Source organism: Achroia grisella, unplaced genomic scaffold, assembly GCF_030625045.1.
Source record: "Achroia grisella isolate CSIRO2021 unplaced genomic scaffold, CSIRO_AGI_Agris_v1 utg874, whole genome shotgun sequence".
Lineage (NCBI taxonomy): Eukaryota > Metazoa > Arthropoda > Insecta > Lepidoptera > Pyralidae > Achroia > Achroia grisella.
The window spans coordinates 3,944,280-3,965,125 of record NW_026713051.1 but is presented as its reverse complement, the minus strand read 5'-3'; the positions used below and the strand labels follow the sequence as shown (position 1 = coordinate 3,965,125).

The 20,846-nt window shown below is 34.6% G+C and overlaps 1 protein-coding gene across 1 annotated transcript in view; it reads right to left on the bottom strand.

Moving 5' to 3' along the window:
• Positions 1-20,846, bottom strand: part of LOC131853083 (E3 ubiquitin-protein ligase MYCBP2) — a 134,464-nt gene that overhangs the window by 542 nt on the left and 113,076 nt on the right. The window contains exons 49-73 of the mRNA XM_059203893.1: positions 19,983-20,086; positions 19,548-19,733; positions 18,925-19,122; positions 18,020-18,210; positions 17,103-17,262; positions 15,980-16,215; positions 15,051-15,185; positions 14,405-14,637; positions 14,088-14,199; positions 13,012-13,242; positions 12,013-12,127; positions 10,526-10,713; positions 9,465-9,626; positions 8,468-8,635; positions 7,839-7,952; positions 7,138-7,226; positions 6,357-6,564; positions 5,772-5,944; positions 5,343-5,526; positions 4,583-4,858; positions 3,824-4,018; positions 2,981-3,088; positions 2,629-2,829; positions 1,554-1,712; positions 842-950 (exon numbers count right to left, since the gene is read on the bottom strand). Of these exons, the coding sequence (XP_059059876.1) occupies positions 842-950; positions 1,554-1,712; positions 2,629-2,829; positions 2,981-3,088; positions 3,824-4,018; positions 4,583-4,858; positions 5,343-5,526; positions 5,772-5,944; positions 6,357-6,564; positions 7,138-7,226; positions 7,839-7,952; positions 8,468-8,635; positions 9,465-9,626; positions 10,526-10,713; positions 12,013-12,127; positions 13,012-13,242; positions 14,088-14,199; positions 14,405-14,637; positions 15,051-15,185; positions 15,980-16,215; positions 17,103-17,262; positions 18,020-18,210; positions 18,925-19,122; positions 19,548-19,733; positions 19,983-20,086 (4,235 nt within the window). The remainder of the gene's footprint in view (positions 1-841; positions 951-1,553; positions 1,713-2,628; positions 2,830-2,980; positions 3,089-3,823; positions 4,019-4,582; positions 4,859-5,342; positions 5,527-5,771; positions 5,945-6,356; positions 6,565-7,137; positions 7,227-7,838; positions 7,953-8,467; positions 8,636-9,464; positions 9,627-10,525; positions 10,714-12,012; positions 12,128-13,011; positions 13,243-14,087; positions 14,200-14,404; positions 14,638-15,050; positions 15,186-15,979; positions 16,216-17,102; positions 17,263-18,019; positions 18,211-18,924; positions 19,123-19,547; positions 19,734-19,982; positions 20,087-20,846) is intronic.

Below are 20,846 nucleotides of genomic sequence, written 5' to 3'. Positions count from 1 at the left end.
ACATAAGAAGTCATTTATTAATACGGAGTCGACAATGTGAGACCAACGTAAGAGAGCGGTCCTGAATTTCGACTGTATATGTACACCACTACTACTACTGTATATGAAACACCTAAATATATTAAATTTTATCTATAAACGCAAATAGCATTAGTTTAAAAATGTAAATTTTTTTTAAATATGAACTTTTGTTCGTCACACTAGAGGTCTCGTAAATGTGACCGACTATGACAAGTGAGCGGGATAATAAAGAATGATTTTTTGTAAATTAATTTATAGATGGCTCCTAAAATATAACATTTATATAAGAAACTTATATAGAATAAAAGTAATTTATATTAAAGCAACATGTCTAACGGATTCTGATGGCCGCGGGTTCGATTCCTCGCACGGTGCAAATATTTTAATTAGTGAGCATGATTGTTTGTTTCGGTTTGGGTGTTTATATATATATTTACAAACAAATACTACTAAATAAGTTATTACAGTTATCTAGTACACATAAAACAAGCAATGACTAGACTGAGACTAGAGGGTGATTTGTGAGTTAGTTTCTATTATTAACATTTGTGTCATAATAATACAAAGTTAAGATTCATAAATGCATTATGAATTCTTTAAAACTATGAAACATCTCCAGAAAAATGCTAGTTCGTATTGACGACACGAATCATGATATATTTTTATTGGAAAACACACTTTGGACAAGTAAACTACTGATTGCATTAAATTAAAACATCAATACATTTCATTGCGTAACAGGAATATGAAAATTTCAAACAATTAACAGAACTAGAAGCAAACTTCTATTTTATCTATTATTTTAAAATAAGTTAAGTACCTGCAGGACACTTAGGCAACTGATGTTTAGGGAGATTGGTGATGCGCTGGAAATCGTCATGGCAGGAGTTGCAGAAATGGGATGTCCCAAAGCAGAAGAACACCGCCACCTACATATTACAACATATCAATAAACTAATTCAGTGATTCATACTAACTATAAATATATGAATACATTATTATGTAACTGAAATGCATATTGTAGCATTAAGTTCATCATTACTTTGCCTTTATCCCATTATTTGCGGTTGGCATAGATGGCATCCTTTTCTTATAATGGTATCTTATCAGCTATAGTATTTTATTCGTTTTCTTTTTTACACATTTCATCCATTTCTTCTTTTATAATTCCCCCATAATACTTTAACAGATATAGCACACAAATCGGTTACGTTGTTTCTGAGATTATCGCGAATATTTGCACAGTTAAAGAAACAAAATTTCAAATAATAATTGTTTTCGGTTAAAGTTACTACTAACATCAACGTAACTAATAACAGTTACGTTGATTAAGTCCCGTAATGATAGTTTTTCCTCGTACACCTTCCATGTGCAGAGTTCCAAATTTAATATTACATATATTATGATAGCTTTTGCGCTTCCAAGAGCATCATTTCTAGTAGCTTCGGTTCTATACGTAAAACAGTCTAAACGAGAGGCTAAATGCAGAAGCTGATCCAATATAGAATAGTAAGATATAATAATATACGTACCGAGCAGCAATATCTGCACTTGTATTCGAGGAAGTCGGCTCCGTGCTTGGGGCAGGTCCTGGCTCCGGTGACGTCACTGCAGGCTCCGCAGACTAACTCGGCTGGCTCCCAGCGGGCATTGGTCTCCGCCTCACAACGGGCCAGTCCGCCGAAGTAAGCCTACATTGTTTATAAAGGTCAGTCTTATATACTAAACCCAGTATACTAGTACTAGTCTCGGTCCAGTGACAGTTTTTTTTTATGAATGACAATGCACTAATAGCGTACCTTGGAGAGCAGGCTGGTTAGTATATAAGACTAAACTACTAAACCTAGTATACCAAGATTTTTATGGGTGACCATGTAATGGTGTACCAGCCAGCACTAATGGTGTACGTAGTGAAATATCCAGTGCAGGATGATCGGACAAAAATGTCACATAATACATTTGCCGATTAAATTGTATTATTATATTTTTTAATCTTATTAAATTGAACCATGTAGTATATACATTACTGACAGACTCTCTAGTGGTGTGAACACAGACAACAAATCAAATATAACCAAGATAGGATTAGCATGAGTCAGGTTAGTTAATCATAGTAGACTCCAAAGGGGGAACAGTTGAGTTTGTCCCGGCAATGTACCATACATTGCTAGCAATGGATTCACTAGTGGCCATTAAAAACAATATTTAATTCCAGGTAATGGAAAGTAAATATAAGTATTAGATGCTTCCTTACTTTAAAAAAGAACCTAGCATAAAGATAAATAATTAGTGTTACTTTTTAATAATTAAGCGGTTATTATTACGCCACCTAGCTCACTTTGATGTCAGTTTTATCTACATTTCAATAAAAATCAGGTAAAAGTACATCATATCATAAATCTTAATAATATTATAAACGCGAAAGTTCCTAAGTATGGATGTTTGTTACTCTTTCACACAAAAACTACTGAACGGAGTTAGATGAAACTACAGTAATTTAGCTTATGCATCGGAATACATAGGCTATATTTTATATTGAAATTTAGCGCGGGTAAAAACGCGGTCACTGCTAGTATTATATATAAATTATAAGAATATATATATTACCCTATCGCATTTGTGACACACGTAGTAAGCATATCTTTCCATAGCGTAAGTAGTTGGATCTTGGGCCATTTTGCCGCGAGCTCCACCAGGTGCTGTTACTCCTTCATACTGGAGTCTCATGAGGGCCTTGCGTTTCACCTCTTCACGCAGACGCTGTATCGGTTGCAAAAGCTCCTCCAGGGCCCAGTGATCTATGTCATCCTGTATATCAAAGTTATTGACGGTCATAGTAGTCGTTTTAAGACACTAGTTTAAATTCCAAAACATAGCTCAAATTCGATGTCCACACAATAATATTATATACAGTAATTATTACGTCGCAGCAAGTCACATAAAAGTAAAAATGACTTACCTTGCATATGGGGCATTGGGCGAACGAAAATGAAATCCTCGGCCCATTCCACTTGTTGGTAAGCACTTTCTTGCAACAGTGCAGATGGAATACGTGTCCGCAGTGCAGCTGGGAAATTATATAAAAGTTAATTCCTAGTCTATGTCATTACTTTATGAATATTTCTATAATAAAAGTCATAGTAATAATAATGTCACATAGTATAATTCAATAATATCATTATATATTCAATCTTATTAACTGCAGCCATGTCAGTAATGTGTCAATTAGTTACATTACTGACCAATTCATTGGTGATGTGAATACAGACAGCAAATCAAATAAATATACTGAGACGGCGATAGATTCTCTCCGGTTACGTTGGATTCGAATATAGCTAGTAAATACGTCACCAAACGTAGACAATTAATAATATTTCTCTATTCTCCTAAGATAATAAATGTTATATATATCTGGATAACGGTTTTCCATCTTGCGTTTCCAGAAACTGGAACGCATAACCACATTGTGGAAGATATTGAAACCTTCAATAAAGAAGCTTATTCATTCTTAAAAGACTGGCAACGCACTTGGATATACGGATGTTTATGGTCGACGGCAATCACTTACCTTCGGGTGAGTCGCATACCTGTTTAACCCCTTTAATATATAAATATAGATATATTTAACGGCCCGGTGGTCTAGCGGTTTAGCACACCGTCTTACTTGCGATGGCCGCGGGTTCGACTCGGACAAACAACGGAACAAATATTTATATTCATGGTTATAATTATTAACACAAGTTTTGTTTAGCTTGGGACGCTGTGAATTTTCCAAGGATATTAGTAGTATATATATATTTACCTGTATAGCGGGCGCAGCTTGCAGAGGATCTGTGAAACAGATCATGCACATATCGTCGGCATCTTGACGCAGTGGGGTCGCGTCAGCACGACCCGAGCATCCGAACAAGCACGGCAAGCATTCCGGCTCGTGGCGAACACCGCGGCACATGTGGCCGCAACTCAACACACGGTTACAAGCCTGACGGCCGTGCTCCTGTTATAATGCATTGCAGGATTTAATATCTGAATTGCATACTGCAGAAGTTCATGATAAGATCCTTATACATAATTTTACAGATACTATAAACGTGAGTGTTTGTGAGTATGGATAGATGTTTGACTCCAGTACGCAAACACAACTGGATGGATGTTGACGAAACTTTGCAGTAATATAGCTTATACATTAGAATAACACATTGTCATAATTTAAAAAGATAGTATGCAAATTGGGCGAAATATAATGATAAATGACAAGTAAATGTGATGCAGACGACATTGCGCGGATCAGTTAATATAAAAATAATTTTCTAGTAGTTAATCTCACTAAAAATAAAAAACATGTAATCTGTATAACCCACCACCTTATAATCATCCAATTATTTTATTCTTCAAGAACTTTTTTTAAATATAAGTTGATAACAATTTAAACCTATAGGAAATCAGTGAAAAAATTAGACCCGGCTCAGAATCATCATATGGTGCTGTATCCTGGGTTCTGGCTGCTAGGTGAGTTAGCAAAAAGAACAAAGCAGTTTAAAATTCAATAGATCATAATTACCTGACATTGCTGATCAGAGCATACGTTTCCTATAGCCAATAGACCTGTGGCGCTTCGGGAACCGCAGAATCGGCAAGTACCCGCTACAGCTACTGTGCTCACGCCACCATCACTCAAATCAGCGGTATTGGGATCAAATAAGGTCTCTTTCTCTCTAAACTCCGCCAGACCCTTCAGCGTCTTCCTGTCCACTAACAACAGCAACCAGTAGAGTTTCACACGGCCACAGCCCTCGTGGATATCAACTCGAATGGCGGTCTCTTCTTCTTTGCACAGCTGTTCAGATAGATAAATAAATAAATACATAATGAGATATTTATATGTACAACTTTTTTTTAATTTTATAACACTGGACACTGAAAATGTGAACAACTCATATGTACTAGTACAAAGATGGTCGTATTGTTAAGCAATCTCTTCCAGACATCATTAAATATTGGTGTGGTGCTGATCCAATCATTAACCTATTCAATTTCACGCCAAATATCGAAGTTATTCAAAAAGTAGGTATTTAGTATCTAAATAGAATAAAGTTAAATAAACTTGCGTCTAAGTATTTATTTATGTATAACAAATGTAGATAATTTATTCTTTATTGTACACACACATATCCCTAAAAAAAGATTTCTTCCAGTAAACCTAGAAAATGTTATAGGATAGCGTTCTAACTAGATGTGTTATACATACGTGTATGAAAAAGAGGATAATAGTATTAATTAGAAATTAAATTAAGTATATAATAAATAAATATAATAATCACCTGTCTCTGATGATTACGGGCCTTGCGATGCAAATGCAAGAAGCGATCGCATTCACCGCACAGCGATCCACAGCATCGGCATTCGACAATGGCCAAAGTTGCCCCATCGTCGTGGTTTGAGCAGAATGGGCGAATTTCGACAACTTCCAAACGTGGTTCGTTGTCACCACCCACGCCATTTATACTGCATAAAAAAACATTACATATTATTTTTTATACGTGACGTTTTATGGCTCTGGAATCAGATCTTTTTGAGCCTAACTAAAACAAATGCTTAACTGCCATACATTATATAGACGTAAGTACAAAGTTTTTAATGTATTGTTACCTTAGACAATTAGAATTCTATTTATCGGATTGTTAAGGCTTGAGAAAGTAATGATTTAACGATTTGAGATTTTTTGTGGTAAAAATGCTGGTTTTACTTACATCTCAACTTGAGCCTGCTCGCAGACAGCGAGGGCAGCCAGTGCCAACCACATAGGGGGCGAGTGTACACATTTTTCGTAATCGCGTTCCTCGTCGCTGAATTGCCCCAGCTGCAGTACGTAGTTGGAAAGCGCACTGCGTGTCTCAGGTGCCCAAGCATGGGACAACTTATTCTGTTTGCATTCAGAAATTCATGAAAAGGAAGATTTACATCAGAGAGATTAAGAACAAGGCATATAAAACTAAAATATAGATTACGTAGTTTTAGACTACAAGAACAAAACAAATATTTTATTATAAGTAATGAACAGGTCGGGTCACTGTATTACATAAAAGTTGGCGAAGTAGTTGTAATGTTATGTGGACTCTATTTTCCACAATTTGCCTCTCATTTGGGCCATTGTGCGTGTAGAGTAATTGGTAAAGTAGTTATAAAAGATCATTCTTGAATAGAAGGTTCCAGCGCACTATTCTTTATATATTTAAAACACAGTGAAAGATATTATAATAAATATAAATTAACTAAGTATCATCGGTATATCTATATATAATATATCAATCGGTATCAGTTCATTTATTACATACCTCAGCCATATCGGATAGTAGTTTGGATACTAAATGAGCATGTTTCTTAGTGGTTTCCCCTTTCATGAACCACATAGCAGGCGGCAGAGCAGTCATGCTGGTACCCATAGTTACGGACTTGGCGCTAACGGAGCCCAAACCCTTTATCTTCACTTGTATAGTCATAGCTTTTCCTAGATACGCTACGAGATGGTCAAGTAGAGTGACCCTGTCGAAATACAATCAAAAGTGATGGGAAAATTCAGTAGATGTACACAAATAAATACATTTTAACTAATAACAGTCGACCGCATCACGACTATCAAACCTTACTAAAAAAAAACAATGTTCAATAGCAAATTAAAATGCAATTAATTTATATATATCTTCCTGTTCTTATACTCCTAATAGTAGCTATATATTAGTCTTTAAGCTCTAAATAGGAAATAAGTGAAGAGAAGAGCTGTTTTAACCCTCTTTCTTCGCACTTTTACAATTACTACCTGATGTTATAAAGGTTTTCATCATTTAATACATAAAATATACAATATGTATGTTATATTATTATATATACAATTATAAAAATGTTTTATTTACTTATATATGTAATATCACATTCAGTTCCACAAACGTATCTGACCACGTGACAGCGTCGCTGTTGTTGCGTAGGACAACAACAATATTATAATTCAAAATAGCGGAGTCAGTTCTAGTTTCCGCCAACGGATTCAAAAACTTATTATGTTTGTGGCTGTACTTTAAATTTATGGATTTAAAAATATTGTAGAGAAAAAAAAATTACCTTGAATTTAGATCATTTTTGTAATTCACCGCAGCTAGCATTCTCTGTGGTGAGATCTCAGTTATGATACGGCGTAGTAGCGATATCACCTGAATACATATAAAACATTGTACCTACATGCAAACTTGTAAAAATTATACAATTTACAATAATTTATATATATAAAAATAACATTTCCAATAACAAAATGCATGGAGCCTTCTAGAAAGAAACCTAAATGAAATGCTGTGCTAAAGTGGACTAGTAACACTAAATCACATGAGACTAACAAGTCATGGAAAACAATCTAACAATAATAATTGTGTGTGAGAAAAACCCACTCAACCTCTCCTTTCTGCTGGTAACTACCCCGCCGAGTGAGACAAAGACCACGGGTTTGGCCACCACACTTCCGTCATGTGTGCTTGCTTGCTTGATGAGTTTCGATAAATAATACTTCCAGGCTTGGAAGCTACTTAAACACGCAGACTACATATATATTTATATAACAATATACAATTGAATACAATATTTATGTATATATAAATAATGCAACCTTGTACTCAAATACACCGAGCGAAATTTGGCCATGTTAAGTGTTGCGGTTATCACAACGTCGACGTACTGTCAACACTTCTAACTACCCCACCTGGTATAACATCATGATTACATATATATATATATATATATATTATTATAAATGAAAGAAATATATATAATACCTGACGCTGTACTCGTTCACTGCCGGTGTGCAGCAAAGCCAGCAGGTCCGATAGCAGCTCAGTTTGCTGAGCTAGGTGGGAACGGCCCACAGCGCTGCCGCTCAAAGCCAGCAACTAAACACAGACACAAAGATGAATGATAGTTCACATATTATATGTTGCTGACGAACTGGATATATAGTTTTATACTTTTAGCCTTGTTACCTATGAGTTTAAATGCTTTTTTATATAGAAGATAGCTTAAATTCATCTCCTTAATATAGTTTTCTTTATTAAGGTCGGGTCAGGTTAATAAAGAAACGAACACTCTTTCCATATTACTATAGACATAAATATACTTCGCATGGTCGATTCCTCAAACTATGCAATTAATCATTGTATTCACAAATATGATTGTTAGTATTGGTCTGGGGTGTATATAATATTATTTTACTATGTACAGGTCTAAGCCAAGTACATAACTAAGTTATGTTTTTACGTCGTTGAGTATCCTCCTGATAAGTTTAGGGTAATTGGGTTATTGTTACCTTTCATAAGTGCCAAAGTCGGTTTGTATTTTCGGTCAATTTGAAATTCTGTATAATTAGATAATTTTTAGCTTATTATTATTATTATGTATATTCACTTACCATCGATAACATTTCGAAGCAATAATTATCCGGAGTATTTGTTTGGGGCCGCAGGACAGTATCGTCGGCGGTCCTCTCAGCTGCCTCGGCGCATAGCAATGCTGTCTCCCAGTCGTCACGGAAGTGGGTTGCCTCGCAACCAATTGCATAGACAATGTGTGACATCACCTAACAAGGTTTAATAAAAACATTATAATAATGATTTCGCCTTCCGTTTATCTGATTATTCGGGGATGCGTAGTATGTCAACCTCCAACCCTTATGCGTTCGTCATCTCCGTTTCATATTAAAAAGTTTCTTTCAATTATTGTCCCCACTCCTCAAAAATATGAAATCAGGTCCATGTAACAATACTAGTCGTTTATTCTATAGCAATATTCATCGTACTGTTCATTTTTAGTTAAAAAATATGTTGTACATAAAACATTGTATTTGTAGGTATATGTATAAATAAGAAACAATTTGTTACCCGTGACTTCGACTGCACGAACCTTCAAACCCTATTTAATTTTATGAAAGCTAAAGTTAATCTACGTCCTCTTGATACAATTGATCTTCATATCAAATTTCATTAAATTCCTAATTGTGAAAAGGTAACAACCAAACAGCCGGAGAGGCATTTATAGTATTAGTATATACCTATTATAGTAGTAATATATTAGTATATTTGATATCAACAAACAGTATACAAGTATGTCTAAATTATATACCACTTGAAATAAATATATATAAATAAAAAGAAATTAATTTACCACGTTACGTTGTATGTAAGTATATAATTTTGATGGAAATATTTATTGAGACATTTTCACACATACATATCGCCATAATATATATAAAAATTGGCATGACCACTCTAAATATTTTTAATTGTATAATAATATAATAAATATATTCTCACAGAAATTCTGAAAAAAACTTTACACATAAACACGTGTGCATTTGTACGTGCCATACATAGAAAAGAGCAAAAATACATGTGAACATATTTACCAACCTGTTGCTGTAAAGATGTAAATTTATGTCCGGAAAACAATATCCCGACGACATGTTCGCGTAGGTCGCTATCTTCAGTAGGGGCTGCTACCTCCCCGCCCACAGCGCCCTCAGTCATAGAATCACTGTCACTCTCATCCCAATCGAGCAGTTTACCGAATACCTTTAAAAACAATATATATATTAGAAAAATGTTCGCAATAATAATAGTAGATGTTAATGAAATTAATTATATAAAACATTAATTTCAATAAACATTGGTTTACTTAACAGCTGACCTGTGTGACATGTCTGTGTCTCAGAAGAAAGAGCTAATAAATATTTGGCCTTTTTGCAACATTTTTCATTTGGATATAGCCTTCCTCAATAAAAGGGGACTATGTTTCTTCAATTAAATTTTCCAACTCAAATCAGTAGTTCTGAGATTTGCACGTTTAACCAAACAAACACACTATCCGGCTCTACAATCATCATCATCATCGTTTCAGCTTTGAAGAGGACGCGGCTGATAAATGCCTGTCCCAAAAATCTCTACGACTTTCGGCCCTGTGCAGCTAGTTTACAATATTATATTTTATTTGAACCATATTTAAATAAATGTCTACCATGACACTCATTTACATTATTTTATTTTATGTTTAAATATATAAGTCATATAACTATTTATGTATTTTCGAACCGAGTGTGACAGGATTAGTGCTGTTAGCAATCCATTTCATTATAGTACTCGATCGAAAATAGCGTTATAGCGCCTCAAACACTACCGGAATATTCTTTTCGGTGAAGTAGAATATTTTAAAATGAAATATGTAATTTTTTCTTACACAAACGAGCTTCTGGCTCATTTAGTGGTATGTGACCACCGCCGTCCGAGAGCATTCGCAATATCGGGAGAATTGCAAATGCTTTGCCGACCTTTTAATAAGGAATAAACTCTTTTCTTGAAGGTTTCAATATCGCATCGGTTCGGTAATACCCCTGCTGGTAGGTGATTCTACAATATGTTTGTTCGTGGCAAAATGTTGGTTAAATATGTCGTTATAAGGCTTGAGTAATACATACCTGCGATGTTAGGAGTCTAAATACCCTTAGGGCATCACTCTCGCAAACGCCATGTATTACTTGCGGAGCAGTGTCTGCTAGTGAGTTGTTTGGATTGGGTACACTCAGTACACGAATTTGGCGTACGCGCACGGCAGGCTCGGGCCCGCGCAGTTCGCAGCGTACACGCAATGATGACGAACTCATTCCTGGCATTCATTTACAATCCATTAAAAACACACACAAATATATTAAACAGCAAATAATAATAATGTAACAAAAGACGTCATTCTTGAGAGATGCCCTATTATAAGAAAATTTATTTCGTCATCACCTCTATTATCCTTTTAAACGAACCACGCTTGGCTAAGACCCACGTGGTTTGAACGTATTAGGTACTCCCGTAAAAGGGAGATATATATAATATCCCTAGACACCCATCTAGACCATCCAGACTCCATCTAGACCCAAGCTAAGCAGAGCTTGTGTTATGAGTACTAGACAACTGATCTAAATACTTATTTTTTTCCTAAACCGATATATATAGTACCTACGTAGAAGACAGCCAGACTGATGCAAACAATCCTACACATGAATATAAATGCTTGCACAGTGCTATTAATTGGATCCGCGGTCATCGGAAGTAAAGCTGTGTAATAATAATAATAATAATCTCAGGACAATTCACACAGCGCCATCTAGACCCAAGTTAAGATAGCTAAAGCTTGTGTTATGGGTACTAGATAGCTGATACAAATACATAGATTTTTTTTTTAAATACATACATATTATATATAGAAAACACCCAGACCGATACAAACAATCTTACTCATGAATACAAATGTTTGTGCCGTGCGAGGAATCGAACCCGCGACCATCGGTCGTAAAGTGGTGTGCGGTGTGGTGTGTGTGGTTTAGTGGTCAAACCACCGAGGCCAACAAAAGCAATATTTTAAAGTTTTTTTTTAATTATATATTTTCTCCAAAATTCACGCGGCCAAAACATGTGCTGATAAATGAATAAATGACATACAAAACCACACAATTGTCTGTTGGTCTATGTAAAACTCTATTTGTAGAAATAATAGCTACAAGAATACCACATACTGTCTTTCCGGATGGAGTAGTCAAAGACATTGTCAACGTCATGGAGACCGTAGCCTTAACATAGATTTGATGTGGGTGTTTCTTTTCCCGGGTTTTCGTGTTAGCCTAATTTGAAGTCCCAACTGTAGTAAATCACTAGACCACACAATTGCTATCCCGCCATTTTACTTTTTTAGACGTGCTGCCTAGTATCAGGCGCCGCGGTCTGTTCGAAATTTGACAATAAAGAAAATAGAAAATAGCGCAGTTACGGAATGTAACATCACTACTTGCGTTTATTAACGCACGCATGTTTTATGAGCTTCTTCATATATCTAAAACCGGTGAAATTAGATCCACTTTTTAACTCTATTGAAAATATGTATACAAAAGTATAAGAATATATGTAGTTTAGAACTCACTTGGTAAAGTATAGTAGACCCAAGCCGCCGACTTTGAGTCCACTTCTGTGTCCTGCATGTGGAACATCTCAGCGGAACCACCCGCGTACAGGTAAGTTACTAATAATGTCTTGTTCTAAAATAATAAAATTAAATGTTAATCATACAGAAATATTACATAACAATATAGGTACAACAGAGGTAGGTAGGATATAAGAATTCGTCTACGTGATTCTCATAGCCTCGTTATTTCGTCCGCCAAGTAGCTTTGTAAGCTGTGACTTGGTTATAGGGTGAATTTTGCATTAGGCAGTGAAATTATTGTATCGGAGGCATGATACCTTAGTTGTCTGGAATGGAGAAGTATGAGTTAAATTGGGAGTGTACATGTACATTATAATGTAAAATCCTTAGTCCTATTAATGTAGGTGATGGTTTCCGCATACCATTTGGTGAGCCCTGGCCTGTTTACAATTCTAATTATAAAAAGCCTGTATACTTGATATTCATTATATTTCGCCCAATTTACATAATATCTTTTCAAATTATACCCTATGTGTTATTCTGGTATATAAGCTACATTATTCTTAAGTGCACAAAAATCTGTTCAGTAGTTACTACGTGAAAAAGCAACAAACATCCATAATAACAAACTTTTGCGTTTATAATATTCGTAAGTTATTAAGAAGAATTTACATTATATAATACTAAATTGTAACAGATGTAGAGTTTGTACAAAATTGTGCATCTATATCATTCAGTTCAACTATATAGTATATATAATCATAATTCTGTTTCGGTTGAAGAGTGAAGGAGTTGTAATAAGGTACATACATATGTTTAAACTCTCTCGAAGTGCCAACGCATGAGGGGTAGGGTAGTGATCACATAATAATATCTATTAATTAATCAATCAATTATTAATAAATCACATTATCGCCACTTTCCCCTTACAGCCAGATGGACATTTACCTTACCTTACCATACCTTATTTTTATTATAAAAAAATAAAGGACTCACCACAGTGTCTCTGGTATTATCAATGTGCACCGCGATAATATGTGGCTGATCTTCAGGTGTACCGCCGGCGTAAGTAATCTGGATCCACTTCGCCTTGTTCCGATCTTCGTCACCAGATTCCCAGAAGGTTTCGGTGCTGCCGTCGGTAAGAGCACCCGCCATACCTTGTCGCGATGACACCGTGATGTCACACCATCCAGTCACGTCCACGCAGTTCCAGACGAAGTTTTCCTAGTAATATTATCATTATAGTTATTAAAACAAACTATTATTATGGTAACTCTAATATTTTTATTGCATAAGTAGGGAGAGGAGGGAGGAAATTATTATAAATATGTAAAAATCGCCATTGGTAATATTAACTGAGTACTAATGACTTTTTGACGTTTGTGTATTCTTTGTTTTCATTAGTAGTGTGCTTCTTAGTTTAAATTTATTTAAATTAATGTATTATTTCATATATGTAATAATCATCTGCTAAATAAAGTGTTCGATCCTGCAAGTAATAGATAATTAGTAATAGAAACTGCTCAAAATATGTGTAATATAAATATTTAAGATCCATAATTTAGCGCAATATGATATTAAGCGAATCAGTAAATAAAGTGCATTGAAAAATAGAAAAAAAGCATTCCGCCACATTTAAGTTTTTTAAGTACATTAGATGTAATATTCAATCACGTATATATATCTAAAATCTAAGCACTTTATTAAAAAAATAAATAAATAGTACTTAAGTAAAAATATTAAAAAGAGGTAGATTGTAAGAGAGAGAATAATCTCTGTTTCTACTAAAACTATATTGTAAATTCTTATACGAATAGAAAGCCACCATTTGTGAGTGTCATAGGCTATATAACATATGTAAGTGTCATAGGCTGTTCATATATGTGTATATAACATCATACTACGACCAATACGAGTGGACTTGGAATTATAAATGTTGCAAAAACGGGGAAAATGTGACGCTGACAAAGTTGCGCGACTCGACTAGCAAATAATAATATAATACAATAAAAAACATATCATATATAGTGAATTATTTAGCCTGGATTAGAACTAGGTAAATGATATACCTTGAAGTGACAAGTGTCGTAGTTCTCTCGTAAGGCGAGGATCATCTGCTCATCGTGCATATCCTCTTCAGTGTGCGATAATATTCTGCTTATCATACTGAAAACTTGTGATCTAATCCAGGCAGCATTAACAGTTGTAATCAATTTAGTACAATACAATTAAAATCATACTTAGTTTTGCTTTTTCTATTTTCTCAAGTTCGAGAAAAGATTTCAATTCAATTCATTAAAAAAGAAATACAATATGAAATGTTAATTGCAAAACAACATATTAAAATTGATTATCGATTTGGAAAATAATAAAGTATGCTACAAACCTGTGCAAGAATGCGCGGTCATGGGCCGAGAAGTTCAGTGCCCAGCATCTGATCGCCTGCAGGATTGATGAATTAGCCGGTGGTAGGGAGGGCGCCAGAGCGCTCACTGAGCCCAAGAATGCGTGGAAGGCAGCTCGTACACCTCGAGCAGAACGCCCACCAGGACATATGGATAGACACATCGCCGAAGCAGATGCTGTTGGATACAAGTTCCGGGTTGGATCCGACAAGTGCTAAAAAATAGAAATACTTGACATATTGTAACATAAACATACGACTTTTCAATAGTAATTTAGTAATTAAATGGCGTTATACGTATAGGTGAAGTAGCAGTGGACGACTTCCGGGCTGAAATGATGGTGATGTTATTAATCTACACTATTTTAACTTAATTTTTTATAAAAATAATTTACTTAGAGAAATTCTGTAAGATAACGCTGTGTTAGGTAATTGGCCTGGATTAAAAAACCTTACTATAATTGCCGTCGTCAGTGCCGTGACCATATTATTTTATTACCAACTTAAATTTATATTTTATTATTATTTCTTGTGTATGTTAGATAATGTTAGAGGGAAATATGGGCCATATCGCCTGAATAAAATAAAATAATGTAGTATCTTATACAAAATTTATGGCCATTTTTACCTCTTTAGCAAAAGCAAGTAACGCGAGTGGTGGCGGCACAATCGACGCGTATTTGTCCAATGCGGTGCAGAACCACCACATCACGTCATGCACGCACGACGGGTGGGATCCAGTACGCAGCAGCCATGTTAGTGCCTGAAATTAATAATTTATATATTTTTCTACTCGAAAAGCAACAAAATCGTTAAGATAAGATATTAGGTGCAATAAAAATGAAGCTATTATTTTAAACGTTAATTTTTATATAAATAAATTTCTGTTAAAATAATGTTCAAATCGTAGTATTACGTAGTTATATATTATTTTCTATTTTGTTTAATTTTTATTATATAGACTCCTCCATTGTATATTAAAAGCGTCTATATAATTTAGCTTTTAAGCATACATAGTGTTGGATTAAAATCTAGTTTTGTACCAAACTATACGCAAATCCTAATTAACTTCTTGTATTAATTGTAATCTATTTTGTTTGCTAATAAATAAATCAATAAAAGTTGGAATATTTTTTAATAAAGCTACGAGATGATGGGGTAGTCAGAAACATTGCCAAAAGTAAATGAAATCTTCAAAAATTATTAAACGCTCTATAAATCCATTGGGTCATAGTATTTGATAACTAACCTTTCTGCCGTTTCGTAAATTTAAAATATATTAACCTATCAAGGAGTTCGCTACAATTACAATATGTTACATTGTTTACACAACATAATATAATTAGCCTATCTCAGACACCAGCTCCTCACAGCAAATCGATTAAAATAATAAATTTAAGTATTTTACTATAAAAAATACTACATGTATTGTTGTCATTATGTTTGTGAGGAGAAATAAATAAATCATATAATATGATTTATATATATTATTATAATTACGATTAATTTATTACCACATATAATTAATGGTTTTAAAAAATAGTACGCAAAACTCACCTCAAAAGCATATTCGCGGATAGTATTGATCCTTATGGCAGCATCCATCTTCTGCCTGTAAGCATGCAGATCACGTCGCGTCTGTACAAACGTGAGGACTGGACTTTTCATCAAAGCTGCACTGTCCACGCGGGAAGGCTCGAAAGCAGAGACCGCGTTATTCTCCTTAGATGCACCACCACCCACCAGGCGGAGTAATGCTGAGCTCGGTTGCGCCAACAAAGATGAACCGACGCCTGAAATCCATTCACTCATTTAATTAAAATCACCCCGGATCTTGGAGGAGGCACTTGGGGGGTCATGCCCCGGGGGGCAAGTTCTGCGGACGGCAAATACAAACTTAGCAGATGAATTTGAAATTGAAGAGTTCGTTAACGATAATAATGTTTTTGTGCAAAAACTTAAAATCCATAACGCTGATAATATTATCTGATTTCACTAAGAATGAACGCGTAGAGTTGTCTATGTTGATTATCGCATGCCTCTAACTTGTTACTGTGTAATTATTTATTTAAAAAAATAATCTATTTCAAAGAACAGCAGACAAGTTTCTTGATCATATTTCTAGAGATGAATCTGCATTCCGAATGAGTGGTAGAATAAAAAATATGATATTGAGTTTATTTGAATAAAGGATTTTCTATCCTATCAATAACGCCTCTTTGACAACAGACCACTGCGACGTCAAGTAAATTGTTGTGTCCAATGTATTTGAAAATACCATATAATTAACAACACTATTAATTGAGCACATTGTATGTTAATATGTTCTAAAAATGTTGGCCGGAGAGAGGGGAATCCCAGGGGGCAGCATTTTTTAATTTTTGCAGTGCAACCAAAGATATCAACATTTCAAAGTTATTATTTTATAATATTGGTAAGAACATAAATCAAATTTTTGGCTGTGAATAATCAATTCAAAAATCAAAAATTATTCATGTAGGACATTTTGGCCGCTTATGAACGTCAATTTTTTGTATCAATTTTTATATTTTTCTGCCTACGTATACGAGCGTCATTAAATTAACTAAAAAAACTTTAAAGTATAATGATCTTAGCAAATACAACAGTAAATAATAATGACTGTTGATAATAATGAAGAATAATATAAGTATAGTTGTACTTGAAAGAGTATCCTGTGCAGCAGTATGAGCAGGTGTCACGAGGGGAGGTTTCCCTGCAGCATTGGCGAGGTCTCGGCCTTTCTCCTGGCCCATTGACACTGAGCGGTGGACGCGAATGTTGTTCACGGCTGGTAGTTCCCCACCACCAATTGGGTTGGACTGCGTAACACAAAGAAATTAGTAATTACATCTAAAATAATATAAATAATAGACTTTTATAGTTTATCTTACTAATATAATAAACGCGAAAGTTTGTGAGTATGGATAGATGCATTTTCTACTCATATAATTAATCACTGTATGTTTGTTATTCTATCACGCAAAGACTACTGAACGGATTTTGTTGGAATTTTACAGTAATATATATATAATTTAAAAAGATCCTATATTAAATTGGGTGAAATATAATAAAATAAATAATAAATGTCAAGTAAGTGTAATGCAGACGAAATTGCGCAGATCCAGCTCTCAAATCACATAGGGAATGCTCAAGTGACGAATCCGTCCATAACTTTATGTTTGAACGTTATTAATGTTATATTCACAAAGATTAAATGTTTACAGTGTGTCTAATGCATGGTACACTGTGTAATATTTTTTGTTAATACTATTGAATTTTTATTTTCTGTACCGTGCCAGGAATCGAACCTGCTATCATCTGTGTACTAAACCGCTAGACCACGGATATCAAATAATAATTTTAATACACAATTTTTTTATAAATACATACATACTACCATATAGATAAAAAAATACCCAGACGGATACAAAACAATCATGCTCTTGAATACAAATATTTGTACCGTGCTAGGAATCGAACCCGCAACCATCTGAAATAAAACGTTGTACTAAACCACTAGACCACCGGGGCCGTCATATATATATATATATATATATATTTTAATTTTATACTTACGCGTGAAGTAGGAGGTGGTGGCCGACCTAGCGAGTAATATTTAGTGATGTTGTCCATAGTGATCACTGGTTTCGGGGCCGCCCCCAGTGCTCGCAGGCACTGGAATTGCGGGGCCGGTTTCCAAATGCTACGGCGTGAGTGCCGTGGGCCACGGTCCATTGCTTCCTCCCATGGGAACATGCTAATCGGCTCTAATGACGAAAAGTTACATGTTATTTGGATTTCATAAGGATCAGATCGCACTTAACATCCCTGGTATTTCATATGTTAAAAGGCTAGTCTAGCCGTAGTATTGTGATATAAAAAAAAGATTAACTTGATATGATGTAATGTGATTCCTTTGCAGTTAGTATAAATATGTATGCCTGAGCCCGTCACTTCATACAGATATAGCTTTTTTAATATAAAGTTACTAAAAGAAAAAGAACGTTAATTTTATATGAAGTTTTCTACTGAAACATATTCGTTGAACTGTTTCTAATATTAGAGCGTACAAAGGCACAGATAAATAAAGAAAATTTGTAAAAATCATTCTCATGTTTAAATACTTCGGTATCAATTTCTTTCTTACATACACAAAACTACCACATACTGTACAGGATAAGGGAAGCGTATTGAAATCGTATTTTAATACTGGGATGAGATTGTTAGTAATGTACTATGTCATGTTGACCTACACGTCGTCCCCAGGAAACAATCGTGAGAAATTCATGTTAAATGCACCACAATGGGCTACTGACCTGACCTCATACTCATCTTATTATCCCCCACTGGTGCCCCGCCAGCGTAGACCGTTAGCGCAGCTGAGTGCACCATTTCATTCTCATCCATATGAAAATTAATACTAATTATAGGTACGGGACCATCATTAAAGTAAATTCTCACTTAATGTGAATCTGACTGACCTGCTTGCGCAAGTGGCGCCAAATCAAGAAGGAACAGAGCATTGTCCTTCATAACGTTATGGTCAACCTCAGGTGTAGGAGCAGGGCGTTCATTCCCTGGTTCGGTGACGACTTTCCTCTTCAATTGTTTTATGGATGAAGCAGCCTTCAGTGACTTATCACGGCACTTGTCGCAGTAAATGTACCATAACTCATATCCTGGCAAATAAACAGTAAAATGTCAATACATACTAATATTATAAATGCTGAACTGTATTTGCGAATACACAAGTTTGTTACCTTTTCACGATAAAAAAGCCAGACTGATCGTAATGATGATAATAATAAATTTTATATTTTATTGATAATAAATTTTATGTGACAACAAATTATATAAAGGTCGCGGAAAGGCTATCACTTGTACAAAAAAATAAAGGCACAGGTAACACCTCGTGGTATTATAAATGTAATCTTGAAAATAATAGATATAATTGAAATATTTTATAATTTTTATTTTTAATTAAATAAAAAACGATAAGATTCATTTATTAAATAGGAACTCATATTAAATAGCGCGAAGTACTTAAAAATACAATTAAAATAAAAGTAACTTGGAGGAAAGAAACATAAGGTAGAGTTGTTACCTTTCGCGAGTTGTCCACAAACGGACATCGGGAAATCAACGTGCGCGAGCACCGGATCGATAGGACGATGAGTCCCAGATCGGTCGTATCCGTACAAGGTGGGATGCTTGCACCCGGGATGAGTTTGACGCAAGTGAGCCGCTATTGGTGGAGCTACACTGGCCCCGCCACACAATTCGCATACCACTGAAACAACATTACATATACGTTACAAGCGACTGTACAACTATCAAAATATATGATTTTCTATTAATATTAATTGATAAGAAAGCCTATATTAAGTATACGAGATCGCAATTGTAGTTATACGTACACGCAGCGCCAGGTCTTCCTTCGCTAGTTCGCATCGCTTTCTTATATTATTAATATTCGTGTTCAGGCAATGTGTTAAACGCTAAATATTCAGTTAATTTGCAGTAGTAGCAGAGAACAAACCTGAGTAGGGTGTCTTGGAATTTGGTTTGCTGTCGCGTTTGTTGCGAATACCACTCAATGGTTTATCTTCATTTTCGTTCTTCTCTGATTCTTCATTTTTGTTTCTATAAAATAAACAAGTTATACAGAACAAATAATAAATGGGAGCAAACATTAATAAATTGGATACATTTTCAATTCCGCCAAAAATACACATTCGCATCAGTACAAACGTAAATAAAATAATACAGCCAGCTTCATAAAGATTATTTTACTTCTTAAATGGAAAGTTAACAAATTTATATATTATGTATTAATATATATATTTTATATCAATATAAAATAATTAATCACATAATACACAAGTTTGTAACCATAACTTCATTTGGATTATTTTATTTTTCCGAACAGAAGTTATTAGTATAAATACATTGAGTACATAGAAATAATTATAGTCTTTTTGTCCAGTCGCTATGATCACAATGAAGCTGCCTGCATCATTATCGCACACAACAAAATATAATTATTCGCATATATAAATAAATATATACATAAAAATAATAACCCGGGATACTTCACACCGCGCCATTTAGTCCAAAACTAAGAGGAACTTGCACTATAGGTATTAAATAACTGATATAAATACTTATATACATTTTTTTTGTAAATATATACATATAATACACAAGAAACATACGAACAAACAATACAAACAAACTTAATAATGAAAGAAATATATATATACAAATATAAATAGTCTAGCGTTTTAACCCTGGTAATAAATAAAATTTGTACCCGAGGGCTGAAACGCTAGGCTGTGCTAAATTGTATTGAATACACAAAATGCTTAATTGAATTCCATGTACAATAGAATTTAACATCCGA